Consider the following 15,708-nt stretch of genomic DNA (forward strand, 5'->3'; position numbering starts at 1 on the left):
AGGGCACGCCCTGGGCTGGAGGGGCACCCCGCCTGTGCGAGGCACGGACCAGGCCTGGTCTCACCTGCGAGACCCGGAGATACTCATGTGCCTTCTGCAGGCAGGACGAAAACTCTGGCCTGTGTTGTGCACCCGCCTGGGAAAGAGGAGGGGGTGAGCCGCTAGCCGGCACATGCCTGCGCGCGTGGCTGGTCCCTGGACGACCCTGGTGATACCCGGCCACCACTGGGAACCAGGAGCAAACCCACCCAAGTCTCGGGGCGCTCAGGTTTCTGCCGCCAAGTCAGAAAGACACGGTGGAGCGACAGCAGAAGAGGTGGTCCACACCACCCTAGCCCCAGCCCCAGCCTGTGCCCACGGGGTCCCTGCCCATCTAAGGCAGGCCCCCACGTGGCCCAGACTCCTCCCCAAATCCTGCCAACCTCATTCCCACCAGCATAAAAACACGCTCCTATTTCTCTCTAGTACGTGCTCAAAAGTATCCGTAGTGAGCAATTTGAGCACTGAGAAGAGCCTGGAGCCGCTCCCCCTTACAGAAGACACCAGCACCTCGTCACCTCGGGAACAGCCCTCACAAGCTCCTTGCCCCTGAAGACTTCAAGCCAGCCCCACACCTAGAGCTGCCAGGCAAGACCACTGTCTCAGAGCCCAGGTAAGCAAAGGGTCAGGGCCGGCAGGTGCCGTGTCTGGCTGGCTGCAGGGGTGGACACACGGGAAGGGCAGACGGAGGCTGGAGAATGAGCGACAGAGCCACATACCTCCAGCAGAGCCTGGATGGCGAACGCGGTGTCCCAGATCTGCGAGCCATTGGTACCCTGTGCAGAGGGGACAGCATTACAGCAGCCACCTCCCACCCCCACCCCAACTTCCCAGATCCGATGGGTGCCTAGAGGGCCAAGGAAGGGTGCAGGGGCTTCCACCAGCTCCTACAAAGAGGTAGGAGCCCAGCCGACTCCTCACCCCGGGCTCTGGGCTCTGTACCCCTAAAGCCCACGAGGCCCTGAGAGGGGCTGGTCCTGCAAGGAGACGTGGGTCAGGCAGCCCCACCTGCCTTCACCAGGCCACCAGCCAGGACAGGGCTCCTCAGAGCACTTCCAGGATTTGGATGAGCACCGCCATGGCCTCCACTGCTTGCCCACTGGCACGGAGCCCAGACCAATCGGTGGCACTAAGGGACACGAGACACTGCAGCCTGGCGGGACAATGTGTGGGAAGAACACACACAGCGCCTGGCCAAAAAGACCTGAACCGGATCAAGCCTCAGGGCCTAACCGCCAGTTTGCAGAAAATCTGGGGTGCAGAGCAGGCAGAAGGTAGACACGCTAGGGACAAATGACCCAGGAGAGAAGGGCACCGGGAGATTGTAGGACAAAGGTGACATCAAAGATCAGCCTCCCGGATTGAATCCTGATACCAGTGAACACACAGCAAAACCCCACCGGGGGCTGCCGTGAACCCAGTGGGGACGGCACGGCAGTTTTGCCAGAACCAGAAGCCCTTGCAAGCTCCAGGGCTGGAGGTGTCAAAGGGGGTGGGGAGCCACATGAGGGCTCGTCAGCCTCCTGCACTTCACGTGTTTCAGGAATCTTTTCACACGAGATTGGCGGCGTGGGGGCCAGGGAGCTGCAAGTGGGGCTCAAGTGTGCTTGGCAAGGGCACCTGGGGGGGTGGTCTGCACTGGGCGGGGCTGGGCCCACGTGCACTCATCCCAAAGGGCCCAGAGTTCAGTGTGACGCAAGGACATTGCTGGAGGCACCACATTTGCACACTGCGTGACAGGAGACAAAAGCCCTACAGCTCCCGGCTCGCTGACCCCAGGGCCCCTGCAGCCGGGATAGGACCAGGTCAGCCCAGGCTACCCAGTGACCCAGGAGCCCCACCCCCAGGGACATGCACAGGACGTAAGCTGGGGGAACAGCATCTACAACATCCAGACACTGGAAATCAGCAAACAGTACAAAACAGAGGTGCAGTGTACGCGGAGAGGGGCCACAGGGAGTGCGTCTCAGGACTCTGAAGGGGGTACCTCTGGGATGCTCAGCTCGGGGCAGCAGAGGGCACGGGTTGTGCTCTGACCACATCCTGCTGCTGTCCTGACCCCGCTAACCAGACCCAGCAGGCGAGCTGTGAGATCAGCTGTCCAGCAGCAGTTGGGCTGGCGTCTGAGAACCACCGTGGCCCTCATCCCCTGCCGAGCTGCAGCTCTTAATGACTTTGGTGTACAGACTGCTCCCATGGTGAGGCTGCAGGCCCTCAGCTCTCCCACCACCCCCCAGGGCCTGTCAGCATCCCTGCCAGACAGCACACACCCAGGAGGTGCCCGGCGGTGCCCCTCAGATGCGGGACAAGGGGCACCTGCAGCCACTCACCACACGCTGACAGAACACGTCGGGAGGAGTGACTTGGGATCTTAACAAACCCAAAAGGCAGGAACGGTTGCAAGGAAACAAGCAGCTGTGGCCCTACAGCCCTTACCTGCACTTTCATGCCATCGAGGCCCAGCCTGCGAGGAGAAGAGCCCAGGTCAGGGAGCACAGGGCAGAGCCGTAAGTCAGGGGCCCAGAGCCCGTGTCCCAAGAGCAATGCACCCATGCAGCAGGGGACACGTGAGGACAGCTCCCACCCCCCACCCAGCTGTGTGGAGGGCCCACCAGGGGAAGAGGCCTCCCTCAAACACAGAATTCCCTGCATGGGACACGTTGGCCTTCAGGCTCTCAGCCACGCCCTTCCCAAGGGCCACGCCCTCCCCACCACACTCACCAGAGGTAATCGGGAATCCTGGACAAGTGCTCCTGGAAGGCAGAGGAGGCCGGCCCTTCCCTGTGCCAGCACGCAAGCATGTTGATGGTTTTCGAGATCTGGAGGAGACAGCCCTGTCAGGGCTCTGCTCCACACCTGCCGGGGTTCCCGGGCTTGAGGGCCGCAGCCCTACCCCGGCGAGGCCCCAGCACGGCCTTGCTGCAGGCCAGGCCTTCTGTTCTAACCACTTTCCCAAGCACTCACTGCTACCAGGCTGCAGCCCTGCCCTGGGAAAGGTGGGAATGGGCCAAGGCACGTGTGCCAAGGAGGGAGGGGGACGGCAGCAGGGAAAAGACAGGGTGACCCATAGAGGTGACGGGAGCCCAGCCAGCTAGTGAGCAGAACCGCCACGAGGGTGACGGGCAAGGCGGGGACCCGAGCGGGCACGTGGGTCGTGGTGTGTCCTGAGCTGCCTGAGGTAACTCAGGGGACGGAGGACAGGGCTGAGGGCCACGGGAGAGACGGAACGACTTGGAGGCGAGACCAGCGGCGCAGGGCCTGACTGCTCAGAGCAGACGTTCTAGAGGCCCAGCTCTCCCAGCCCGGGACCTCCTAGGCCAAGGTCGATTACAGCGCATTTCTAACTTGCTTTATGCAGCGTTAGGTCAGAGCCCACGCAGAATCCCCTGGCGCTGAAAGGGAAACAACTGGCCCCTCGGTGGGGCAGTGGCAGTTGACGTCCCCCGGGTACCACCCGGCCTCGAAAACACCTGGGAGCAGGGTCACGCGTGGGGCTCACGGACACTGCGCCCACTGGGCTCACACAGAGAAGCCGTGGGCTGACCCAGCACGGCGGCCACAGTCACGGCCGCCCGAGGCTCGCTACAGCGCTGCCTCCTGCACCCAGTGCCCTAAGGCTGCGGGCCAGCCTCCCGACCCTGCACTGGCCACCCGGGCTCACGGGCTCACGGCCCCACGGGGCAGAGCAGGGTCAGGAGCCCAGAGGTTCCGAGAAGCGAGTCTCGAGCCACCAGCCTCAACAGGAATCAGGAGTGGAACGGAAGCACCCTGGTCCTGCAAACCCCATAGGAGAAAGGCAAATGGTGGGTTATTAGGGGTGGGGAAGGGGAGAGGACCAGGGGAGGAAAAGCAGCCCACCCCACCGGCCAGAAAGACCTCAGGAGGCAGCCGCAAGAAGCAGTGCTCCAGACACACCAGGCGGTGGGACGGGAGGGCGGGCCAAGCACAGGGGTCCTGGGGGATCAGAGGCCCACGTCCCACGTAAAGGTGTGGCAGCCTCCAGTGGGAGACCGCACCTCCAGGGAGACCCCCACTCCCAGCTCCACAGACACAGGCCTCTGGGCAACCCGCCCCCAGTCCTCGCCCACCCCAGGCCCAGACACCCAGTGGGCGAGGGGCGCTGACCGGGCCGATGCTGAGGTACTTGGTGAAGCGGTCGTCGGCTGCGATGTGCTCGTACAGCTTCTGGATGGCCCGCTGCCGCAGGCTGGCGCTGTGGTGGCGCTCGTACAGGTTGAGGATCGCTGCGAGGGAGGGGGGCGTCAACGGGCACCAGACACGGAGAGGAGTCCGGCCCCAGCACAGACCCCCCAGGGCGGTCGGCCCACGGCGGCCAGTCTCTGGGCCCCCCCTTGCCACCCCCCTCACCCACTCTCCTTGCCTGCTGGTGCAGCCCCCTCCCTGGCATCCTGGTGCCGCCCTGCGGCCCCCATAGCCGTGCAGAGCGTGCTGCCTCCCAGTGCTGACAGGGCGGGTCCCGGCTCCCACCCCAGGGCCCGTCTGCAGGACCAGTGAGGGAACGAACGAATGAACGAGGGGGAACGTGGCCGCCTGCGCCCACAGCACCCGCCAGGCTCCAAGGGGAGGCCACTCGGCTCTGAGCAGCCAGGAGGACCCACGGGAGACGGGCTTGGACTGGGCCTGGTGGGGTCCCGCCCCTTCTCTCCCATTGAGGAGGAACCACCGGCCCCTCAAGGCCCTGGGCTCCGAATCCTCTGTCCAGGAGCCCGAGCCCCAGGCGGGTCTGCTGGACACGAGGTGTGCACGGCCGGCCCCGTTGTCCCCGCAGGACCCCGACGCCAGGACTCATCGTGGGGCCGTGTCCCTCCGCTTTCCCTGTCACTTTAGGTGTCGACCGACCCCCGGGGGGCCCAGCCAGCCCCTGGGGGCACCCACCGTACACCACGTGGAGCAGCCAGCTGTGCGGCGTGTACAGTTCATCGGGGGCCACACTGTCCCTGTGCGCCGGCCAGTCGATGCGGCCGTAGTCCTCCACGTAGAGCTCCTGAGGGCGGCAGCGCCTCAGCCCCGGACCTGCCCGTCCCCTCCGCTGCCTGCCCGCCCGAGGGCGGGCCCCGACGAGCAGCCTGCTCCCCGAGCCGCACGTCAGCGCTGCTTCCCGGGGACGCACTGGGGCCTGGCCCTTGCTCACAGGTGTCCTGCAGCCCACCCCACTGCACAAGCCCCCGGCAGTCATTTAGGGACAGGAGGTGGGGGCTCCACTCTGTGGCGCTCTCGGCTCCGTGGGCCCCCCGAGAGCGGGCGTACGTGGTCAGGCTCACCTGGCGGAGGCTCTGGACCAGCGGGTCCTCCTCGGCGCTCAGCCGGGTGCCGTAGCAGTAGGCCATAGGCAGGTACACCTGCCGGCAGTGGCACCAGATGGTGGAGGGGTGCGCGGGCATCCAGTCAGGAAACAGCCTGGGGGGACAGCGTGTCAGCAGGCCCCCCACCACCACTGCAGCCCGGGGCCCTTTCAAGCCGGAACACAGGGTGGACGGCTGTCTCCGGCCCAAGTGGGCACAGCCGTGCTCCCGAGGGGCACGGTCCACAGAAGCCGACAACTTCTCCTGGCTCACCAGGTGCCTCCTAGAGCCAGGAGACTTGGCTCCTAAACGGCGAGGACTGCCTGCGGGTTCCCAGTTGTGACAAACGCGCCACAGCAACAAGAACGTTAATCACGGAGATACTGAGTGAGGGGTCTACAGAAACGCTCTGGACTATCTTTGCAACTTTTCTGGAAATTGAAAACTATTCCAAAATAAAAAGTTTACCTAAAAACCTTCAGGACTGCCACATCTTCTCAGGGCCTGTGTCTTTGATCGTTACCTCTGCTGTGCTTCACCCAGATACGCAGCCTGACATGAGCACAGCTCTGCCAGCCTCCCAGGCAGGAGCGCGCCTGGGCTGTTTTCTCCACCCGCCCCTTTCAGCCTCCGTCCTCGTGTGAGAGGGGAGGCCACGTGGAGGCCACGGGGAGGTGAGCCCGCCTCCCCTGCTCCCAGGAGTAAGGGTTGGGCAGGTGTCCTCAGCCCCACCACCCCTGGCCTCACTCTCTTGAGGGCTCCTCCACTCACCTTAAAGGGCGTTTGCTACATTTTGGGTAACATTTCCAGCTTTCCTGCAGCTGAAGTGGTTCAGGGTCTCTGGTCCCTCATCCTGCACACCTGCCCTTTACACTCCAACCTACGCCCTCCAAAACAACTTCCGCCAAGACTAGCAGTGCCCTAGTTACCAAGAGGCCCAGCACCCACGGCCTGGGCCCTGCGGTGCGGGGATGCAGCCAACGCAGTCCCCCACAGCCGCCTCTGACACCACACCCCTCCCAGCGCCTGCTCAGCGCCTTCCTCTGCGGCTCCCTACACACCAGGTAGGTCAGAGGTCCAGCCAGCAGGCCCACCGGTGAGGAACGCTGGAATGGCCCCAGACCACTTCCCACCCCTTCCATTGTGGCCAGCCTTGGGCAGGTCTGCCGGGGTGAGGCTGGGCCGTCGGCCCTTTCATCAGGCCCCTGCTGTCATCTCCTGATTGGCCCCTTCACCACGCACCTCTCCTCTACCGAAGTCCCCTAGCGCAAGGGCCCCCCAACCTCCCTGACAGCTCCCTGCTCCAGGGACCTCACCTCCTGAAGGTGAGATTGGGGTACTTATATGTATATGAATGTATTCGGGACACATGTCCAGAGATTTCATTAGATATTCACAAAATGTTTAAAATCTCTGGCTTATAAGTATCACACAATATGGAATTAATGTTGATTTTGCTGAGTTTTTAAGCAATATCGTAGTTCTGTTGAAAGAAAATTCTTATCTTTTAAAAACACACACTGAAGAGTTCACAGGGGAAACAGAATGTCTGGGATCAACTTTAACATTCACTAGCGAAAAAGACAAGGGGGACTGTCAGCACGGCACACCCAACACTGGGCTGGGGAGGGCTGCATGGGCTGTCACCTTCTTTATTTCTATAGATGCTCAAAATGTCCAAAACGAGACACAGTCACAGGCATCTACGCAACAAAGGCAGCGCGTCACGCCCCACACCGGAGGTTCTGTAACCAGCAGGCAGGACCCCAGCCACCTGCCACATGGCCCAACCCCACGGCACCTCCCTCCTGCCCAAGCGGGAACCCTCTCCTACAGTCTGTAGGACTCAGCCAAGCAGGGGCTCTGCCAGGAGCCTAACGCCACCCCACTCCACTGAACGGACAGCCCCTCATCTGACTAATAGGCAGCAAGTGACCCAGGGCGGCGTCACTCTACTCGCTAAGAGAGTGGTGACCGTAGATGGGGAAGCGTACCACATTTCTGGGAACAGAGTGTTGAGGCCTTCCCAGCTGTACACGTTCAGGACAGCCAACCAGAACTTCCCCCAGGAGGGGATGAACACAGCGCCACCTGTGGGGAGAGAACAGGCCCCATCACCTGCCTCTGACTGTGAACATGAGACCCTCAGGAATCGAGTCCCCTTCAAAAGGCAGGCCTGCTAAGGATCCTCTCCCTGTCGTAAGAAGCAGGCTCCAGAACCACTCGGGACCACCCAACACCAGGGCTGCTGGGTGGAACCGACGTCTTCCCCAGAACAAGCCCGCCTGGCCCCTGCCCCCAGGAAGGAGCAGCTGGGAAGGTGAGAGGCCCAGGTGCACACGGCAGCCCGGGTCCCCACGGGCCTGGAGGTGACGAGGGAGCTGACTGTGCACGCTCGGCCTTCTCCCTCCTGGGGTCCACCTGGCCGTCCCGCGCTGCACTGCACCCACGCGGCAGACGGATCTGGACTGCGGCTGTGGGGATGCTTGTGGCCCCATGTTGGAGCCCCCCCAGCAGCACTGGTCCCAAGCACAGGAAAACCATCCTGGACACGGTTCACAAGGAGGCCTCACCCCGAATCCAGGTGTGCAGAAGGCAAAGACCCACAAAGCTACTAGGGAAGCGTGGCCTGAAGACATTCCTTCCCAGACAAGGAACCAGAAATCAGCCTTGGGACCTCACACTAGTGAGCCCAGAAGCTGATGATGGATTCGTTACAAGAGCAACACACGTGTGAAGAATGCAGGCTCGTGAGAAATTGCAGCAAGAGGCGTCACCCAACGTGTCAGGTCAGGAAGTGACATGCAAGGTGCCAGGCGAAGGGTGAGCAAGAGTCCCTGAGGCAGCGGGGTTGGGTGGCAGGTGGGACAGCCCAGGCAGACAAAGCGGCACGTGCAGAGCCCTGAAGCGGGAAGGGGCTTCGAGGCGCTGACGGGAAGCCGCTGTGTGTGAGCACAGAGCACGGAGGGCGAGCAGCCTGGGGAGTGTCCGTGAGCGGAGGGCAGGCGGGCGAGACGCACTGGGCTCTGCAGAGGAGCAGCGAATACTCTCGGAGGAGCAGGAGAGGAAGGGCCTCCCCAGGGCAAGGGCAGAGGAGTCACCCCAGGAGCCCTACAGGACACACAGGAGAGCGAGGGTGGAGGGTGCAGGCAGAGCTCCACCAGCTCCCGCCACTCTCGTGCGGCCAGGCTGCCCTCTGGGAAAGAACACTCCCACAAGCAACGCACGAGCGTGTTGTTCCTGAGTCCTTGCCCATTTGTGAAACAAACAGAATTATACGGCAACCTTAATTTGTGTTTTAAAAATTTACTGGCAAGGTTAGACAGTTTCCTCCTGCTCCTGCTTTGACGCCTTCCTGGCTCACGTGTTTTGCTGTATGTGAAGTGCAGGTGCACCTTTCTCTTTCCCATTTTCGAGCACTCATTATGCTGAGGTAACGTGAACTCTTTATTATGTAGCACGTGCTATGCAGGGTGTACCTTTCTTGTGAAGAATATTCCGGGCTCGCACCAGGTCGGGATCGTCAGGCCCCACGCCCAGAATTCTCAAAGACACATAGTTGAGCGCAGTCCCAAACACCGTGGACTTGTCCTCAATGTGCCTACAGGAGCAGGAGACAGGTGAGAAAATGACGTCTTCCATTACTTGTAAGAAATTAAGCAATGCTTCCGTTAAATTTCCTCAGCAAATCAAGAATGACATAACAACACGAGAAACATCCAGGACAGCCATTCTCCAGTAAGAGCTCCTGCACCTCCATGACAACTGAGCAGTTCCAAAACTGCCCTCAAGTGACTTTCCTGGCGGTCCAGTGGTTAAGACTCCGTGCTCCCAATGCAGGGGGCGCAAGTTCGATCCCTAGTGGGGGAACTAAGATCCCGCACGCTGCAGAGCACAGCAAAACTTCCCGTCCCTGTCTGTTTACTTCCCATGCCTGAATCAACATGACCCCAGGCAGTGGCCCACAACAGACCCTATATCACTACGGCCCACAGAGCAAGCTCCAGCGACAGCATGCCAGGGCAGGCGAAGGCACTGGTGAGACCTCAGGTCTGTCCCAGGACCCAGACGGCAAAGAGCTGGGATCTCAAGCTCGAGATGCCCACGACCCCATCCAGGAGGCAAGCAGAGCTAAGCTGTCCTCCTAGGGTTCTGTAAGGAAGGCTGGTGGTGTGGAGTTAGCCAGCCCAGGAGGGGCGCACGTCCTGGTTGCAGGGCAAGAAGCACCAGGGCCCCACAGCCAGGTGGGCAGGCAGTTGACCACCTTGGGACAGGGCCCTGCTCCCAGAGCGAGCGACACCACAGAAAGGCAGGCTGAAACGCGGGGAGAACTGCCCGGCCTGCCTCTCTCTGCTGCCATCCCAGGGTCAAGGACAATTTTCTTCTGCCTTAGTGATGACAGCAAATGGTTTTCACTGTGGTATATGGGTCTCAGGAGTCTCTCAATCAGTCATGAAACTCATTACAACACGAGCTGCAAAACCAAGGCCCGGAAAGTGAACAGGCCCATTCTGAGAGCCCCAGGGAAACCCGGACCCAGCCTGCACATAGCCTGCAGCCCATCTCCCTCCTGACAGGCTCTCCCCGCCCACCCAGGGCCAGAGCTACAGTCACCCCACCCCTTGACAGGTGCATCTCCCACATAAGAACAGGTGTGCACGTGCATGCATACACACGCAGCGACGCAGGGCTGGGCAGACTCACAGGCCCCAGCCGCCATCAGGAAGCTGCACAGACCGCAGGTACCGTGTAATCTCTTCTCTGTATCCAGCCGGCAGAGGAATGTGCGCCACGTAGCACGTGATCAGGAGGCCTGTGCGGCAGAAAAGATACTCCTCAGCAGGCACTCAGCACTGCTAAGCCCAGGCCCCATTCCTCCTGAGAACCCCAGGTAACAGGCAGCTGTCCGCTAGGGTCTCCTTCCTGTGGAAACAAGCCTGGGAAGGCTATTACTCCCGGCCCCATCAGGGACTTTAGAACTGGGGCCCCAGGAGTAGCAGCAACAGCACACGTGACACGTATCACATGGGGCGTGCAGAGCCCACCCAGCCACTCCAAGGTCCCACACTACTGACACGCCTACTGGGAAAGAAAACACTCAACGGATCATCCCTGGATGGGGTAGTTTACTCGCTTACATTTACATTTTCCTGTTTTATTAATTTTAATAGCACACATCACTTTGCAAGATGGACAACAATAAATATTACCCACAAAGAACCTTCTGTTCCCAGCCTAGCCCTCCTGAGCATGGTGTTCACAGGCCCCCCACCCCGCCCCTCCACCCTACCCCGGGCCCAGGCTCCATCAGCCACGTGCCCATGGCACCGAGCACACGGGGTCTCAGGCAGGCCCCAGCAGCAACGTGTCATGGAATGGATGCCCAACTATGGCCAGAGGCATGAGAAGCCCCAGTAGACACACCCACACAGACACACTCTGGAAAGGCAGATAGATATGGAGACACCATAGAGGTTCACAGAAAAAAGCCCATCTCCTTTCATAACAGGTATGATGCTGTCAAGACAGGGAAACACAAAGGCAGGAAGCAGAGCCGGTGTCTTCCCCATTTTACAGGCAAAGAAACTGAGGCACAGCCCCTAAGTGGTGGGGCTGGGGCCGGAGCCCAGGAGGTCCAACCCCAGAGTCAGGGATCAATCACCACAGTGATGCTCAATGCCACACGGGCCACACAGAGTCATGACCTCCAGGAGCATTTGCCAAATTAAAGCAGAAAAAGACCGGTCAAACTTCAGCCAGCCATGGAAGAACCCTGAGATGGCACCCCCAAACAGGCCAGTGTCCACCTGAGAAAGATGGCCTGTCCAGAGTCCAGAGGGAGAGAGGAAAGCCCCAACCTACAGCCTGCAGAGGGCAGGTGGGGCAGCAGGCTGAGCCCAGAGCTACAGCAGCAAGCACAAACCAATGCAGTGTCCCCATGACCAATCACCACTGAGTGCCTGGTGCCACGCACATGTGACCAAACCCGATCCCCACGATCCCCACATCACAGACGAGTCAGCCAAGGCATGGTGAAGTCCTGCCACCTTGCCCAGGGCCAGAGCAAGCCAGTGCAGTCACTGCTTCCCCATGAAGATCCCTGGGAAAAGTCTCAACAGGCTCCAGGTCCGACCAAGGGAAGAAAGCCCAAAGCCCTGCCCCCAAGCATCAGGCCCCTGGGTCCCTAGTCAGGAAGATACAAAGCTGTACAGTCCAGCAGGCAGCAGGACTTGGAGTCAAAGCAGAGATGGGAGCTGGATGGACTCCCAGTGCGACTCCCACTAAAGGAAAAGGTCCTTCTGCATAAACTCAGGGAATTTTCCGGATTACAAAGCTGAGCATTTCTTTAGAGAAACATTCCCAGGATGCAAAACAGACTTGTCTAGCCAAAGCAGTTCAGCACCCAGGGGCTCCAACTGCGGTCCTCCTACAACTCACCAACCCGCACCTACAGGTCCCATCTGAGCTCTCCCGGCCAACACTTCAGGTGAGTTCACACACACAAGCTGCCTACACAGGAGTTAAAAGATTCCTACCCACCTCTGCACCTTGGCATAGGCTAGGCCCTCCACTGACGCCCCTGCTCTGCACTGGGACTCAAGAGCCCCCCCGGCCCCCACAGCACCCCCCGCTTCCTTTTTCAGAACGCTAGCTTGCTGAGCCTTCGCTCCCATCCCCTGGCAACAAGAGCTGGACCACTCAGGCACAGGGCGCAGGGCAACCTCCCCGGCCCTTTTCTCTGTGAGCTCCCGGCGTGTCACCTGTCCACTCATTCACACCTCAGACGTTCACCCAAGGCCTGAACCAGATCAAGCCAAGACGCCAAGGATGCCCCAGGGGGCCTCGCCCGCAGGCCACGACAGCACCCTCCTACCTGGCAGGAGGAAGAGCGGGCCACCGTAATCACCGGCCCAGTGCCCGTCCTCAGCCTGCAGGGCGGCGTAGAACGTCATCCCATTGAGAGCCCCCGCACGGGCTGTGACGGCTTTCGGCAAGTCCTTGAAGTGACTCCTCTGCCAGGAAGAGAAAGGAGTTGAGAGCTCAGTGGTCTGCAGCCAGGCCAGAGGAGCCCTTGGCACTTCGAGACCAGTTCAAAGTAACAAACCTGAACTGCTTTCAAAGTTTCAGCTGTTTCAGTCAAAGGCCTAAAACTCTGATGACAGCATTGCCAATCTTAGCAAATGAATGGTTCCACGTCCTCGTGGTTCTGCGTTCCAGTCACGCATTTGCAAATTTCTTCACAGCTTCTCCAAGACATCTTGAATGAAGCAGGTGCCCACGTGTGTGGGGCGGGGCATTGATGCCCACCCAGACCTGGAACTCAGGCCCCCCTCGGGCAGGGGCCACGGGATGGCGGCAGTGACAGGGAGACCCCATTTCTATGTCACACTCTCTAACTAACTGAATTTCTCTTATGAAACTCACTAGATCAGAAACTTCTTTTTCTGAACAAAAACGAAGTTAGAGCAGTTTCTTACACGCAGCTTAGTGATAAAGGGATTGAAGCCAAGGGGCCCACTCACTTCACGCTCCATCTTTACCTCGATTAACTCCGGCAGGAACCAGCTTTGGCGACACGAGACACAGGTGCCCAGTACACATCCCTTCTGTTGTACCAGAGAAGAAAACGCCCTTCACGTCTAGCTGTTTAAAGCTCCCTACTGGCTCCCGGTGCCCACTGCTAAGAAGGGAGGCAGGCGGGTGTCTGGTGGCGTCCCAGACCCCGCACGTGGCGAGCAGAATCAACACTTACGGTGTCCAGGCCCAGTAAGTGAGCTTCCAGGCCAGACTGCCCTCGGCCAGGGTCTTCTTCTCCTTGGAAGTATGTCCACGTCTGCCTCCCCCTCTCATTGCTGAGTCGCCAGCGGCTGAGGTCGGTGGCGGGCTCTGTCTTATAGGGTCCCCCTCTTCGGCGCAGACACCTGGAAGCGATCATGCTCAAGTGACCTGCTCGCCAGGTCAGAGGCCAGAGGCGCAACGAACTGCCCGTTTCACCCCAGCGACCCGCGAGCAGACCACTGTTTCCCTTACCTTGAAAAATAAAAACCCTCTTGGCGCGCTTCTGCACCTAAACACCGCGCCATTATTTCTCCGGGAGAGGAGACACATGCCACAGGGACCGCCGCCCACGTCCCAGTCCCCACCCCGACCCCCAGCCCCACCCGGCTCTCCTCGGCCCGGCCCCAGAAGGTCCCCGGGCGACACCGCCGAAGGAGAGCCTGCCCCTCACCGCCCCTCACCGCCCCCAGGGCCGGTGCCGCAGGTCTCCACAGACCGCGGGCGAGGCCGGACGGCGCAGCAGCCTCGCTGGAAGCCCCCGACCCAGTGAGACCCCCTCCGCGGCGCCCCCGACCGCGCCCTCCCTTCTCGAGGGGCGCGGGAACTCACGTGCCCTCCGTCATGACCGCCGCGCGCTCCCGGTTCCCCTCAGCCTGCGCCCCGCAACCGGAGCAGCCACCAGCCCGCGAAGGCCTTCGCCTCTGCAGACCCGAGAACGCGATGGGAAGATGACCGCGCAGCCAATCAGAGCGCGGTGAGGGTGGGTCCGGGGCGCGGCCGGCTAGCTCAGTGGTGGAGCGCGACGGTCTGAGCGTTGGGGGCGGGGCCGGGGAACCTTGACGGAAGCGGGATCTGGGGGGCGGGGCGTTGAGTGGGCGGGACTGGGTGGGTAGGCGGGGCTTGGTGAGTGGGCGAGGCCGGGAGGGCCGCGACTGCCAGTCACGGCTGCCGCCGGAGTCTGTCAGCCTCGGAGCGACTTGTGGGGCGATGCGCCAGGACGAGGCCACCAGGGGGCGCCTGAGACTGAATGACACTTGGGGAGGGTCCCACCTGAGGCCGGAAGGCAGGGGGTCTGGGGAGCGGCTAGTGCCCTTGAGGAAGAGCCAGAGGCCGGAGGCTGTAGGTGAGTGAGTGAGGGGAGACATGGCCGCGAGGTCCCGCGGAGGGCGCGACGCGGGGGGGAAAGGCTTCCGGGGGGAGAAGGGGCGCTGGCGGGCACCTGAGAGGAACTGACAGGAGAGAGCTGATGGGAGGGCAACTGACAGGAGGGGAGATGACACCAGAGGGGAGATGGCAGGAGAGGGAAGGTAACAGCAGAGGGCTGGCAGGAGGGGAGAGGGCAGGAGAGGGGCTGACAGGAGGCGGAGGGCAGGCTGGTGCTGACAGGTGAGGGGCGGTGCATCTTCAGGCAGGCTGAAGGCTTTGCTGTGGGGCTTTCGAGGTAGCGGTGCCAAGCACCTACTGGCCCTGGGAGAGAGCCACGTTGGGAGAGCTTGTGCCACTCAGAGAGAGCCCTGCAGTTTTGCGGTCCCGGCGAAGTAAATGTGGAAGGCCTGGACTGTAAAGGGAAGCGAGAGAAAGATGGAGAATGTGCTGAAAGGACTGGGGGTAAGTCGGGTGGGGATAAAGTGGTCGCAGGGTGTGCAGCAGGAACCAGGGGCTCCGGGGAGTTGGAGGAAACTGTGCGGACACTGAGGTCCCAAAGGCGGCTCTGCAGGAACTCACGGACAGCCCCACCATTTCTTCATCTTCCCCACAGAAGCCCTGACATCAGGTCACAGCTTCCCCAGTTAGGTGAGTGTTTCTGTGCCCATCCCTGAGTCCTATCCCCATGCCATGAACCCCAGCAAGCCAGGGGGCAAGGGGGGATTTGCAAAAGGAAACACACATACACCTTCCCCCAGTGGAACATCAGGCTGTTAGATGGTCAGTAAAGGACACTTACCTCTTCCTATCCCGGTTCAGAAACCAATGAAGAAGACGCAGCAATAAGAGGTTTGGATATCAAAATACCAGCCTTGCTACAGAGAAGAAACTAGTTTGGAAGACATGGCTTAGATTGACGATCAAGACGGCTAGCTACTTCCACCTCTAAATCAGACACATACACCTCCCAGCCTCTGGCCCAGGGGGACAACGGCAGCTTCCACAGAGCTGCCCCACCGAGCAGCATGCAGCCAGGTGCCAATGAGAAGGTGCCTGTCAGCCTGCTGACCCCAGGAAGTGTACCCAGAGGAGCCTGAGCACGCTTAACCCTGTCTGTTCTCCCAAATTCACCAATTCACACTTCCCTGGGAGAGGGGAAAAGGCTGGAAGTTCTTCTCCAGGGACGTCCCTCCAGTGTGGAAACACAAAGCATGGGAATAAGGGCTCCAGCCTACCTGAACATCTCAAACTCTGACTCTGGTCAAGCTAAGGGAGGAAATAGGTTTCGCTTGGAGCAGAATTTGAGTTTTGATATTTTACTGGACTGGACTTTTTATGAGCAAAACAATAATCCTCTTTTTAAAATTTCTAAGATAGGAAAAACCTATAAAATCTATCTGAGAATCACAGATAAGAGTTTCTAGGGAGAGTCATCAGAAAA

General features: G+C 60.5%; 1 protein-coding gene across 3 annotated transcripts in view; it reads right to left on the minus strand.

The window, feature by feature from the left end:
• The window catches only part of LSS (lanosterol synthase), a 40,585-nt gene extending 26,742 nt beyond the window's left edge, over positions 1–13,843 (minus strand). For 2 of the 3 annotated variants that reach the window (XR_009503041.1, XM_059921757.1), the window contains exons 1-13: positions 13,731–13,843; positions 13,096–13,264; positions 12,217–12,355; positions 10,047–10,155; positions 8,822–8,943; positions 7,337–7,433; positions 5,322–5,457; positions 4,936–5,044; positions 4,165–4,283; positions 2,761–2,858; positions 2,476–2,503; positions 759–815; positions 65–136 (exon numbers count right to left, since the gene is read on the minus strand). Coding sequence is in view for 2 of the 3 variants with exons in the window: in XM_059921757.1 (XP_059777740.1) it covers positions 65–136; positions 759–815; positions 2,476–2,503; positions 2,761–2,858; positions 4,165–4,283; positions 4,936–5,044; positions 5,322–5,457; positions 7,337–7,433; positions 8,822–8,943; positions 10,047–10,155; positions 12,217–12,355; positions 13,096–13,264; positions 13,731–13,744 (1,269 nt within the window). In the remaining variant the exon portion in view is untranslated. Of the gene's footprint in view, positions 1–64; positions 137–758; positions 816–2,475; positions 2,504–2,760; positions 2,859–4,164; positions 4,284–4,935; positions 5,045–5,321; positions 5,458–7,336; positions 7,434–8,821; positions 8,944–10,046; positions 10,156–12,216; positions 12,356–12,447; positions 12,601–12,883; positions 12,950–13,095; positions 13,265–13,730 lie in introns of those variants that run through there. The other variant, XM_059921758.1, reaches the window with a different exon arrangement.
• Positions 13,844–15,708: the final 1,865 nt, after the last annotated feature.

The sequence above is a fragment of the Balaenoptera ricei genome, chromosome 4, assembly GCF_028023285.1.
Source record: "Balaenoptera ricei isolate mBalRic1 chromosome 4, mBalRic1.hap2, whole genome shotgun sequence".
NCBI lineage: Eukaryota > Metazoa > Chordata > Mammalia > Artiodactyla > Balaenopteridae > Balaenoptera > Balaenoptera ricei.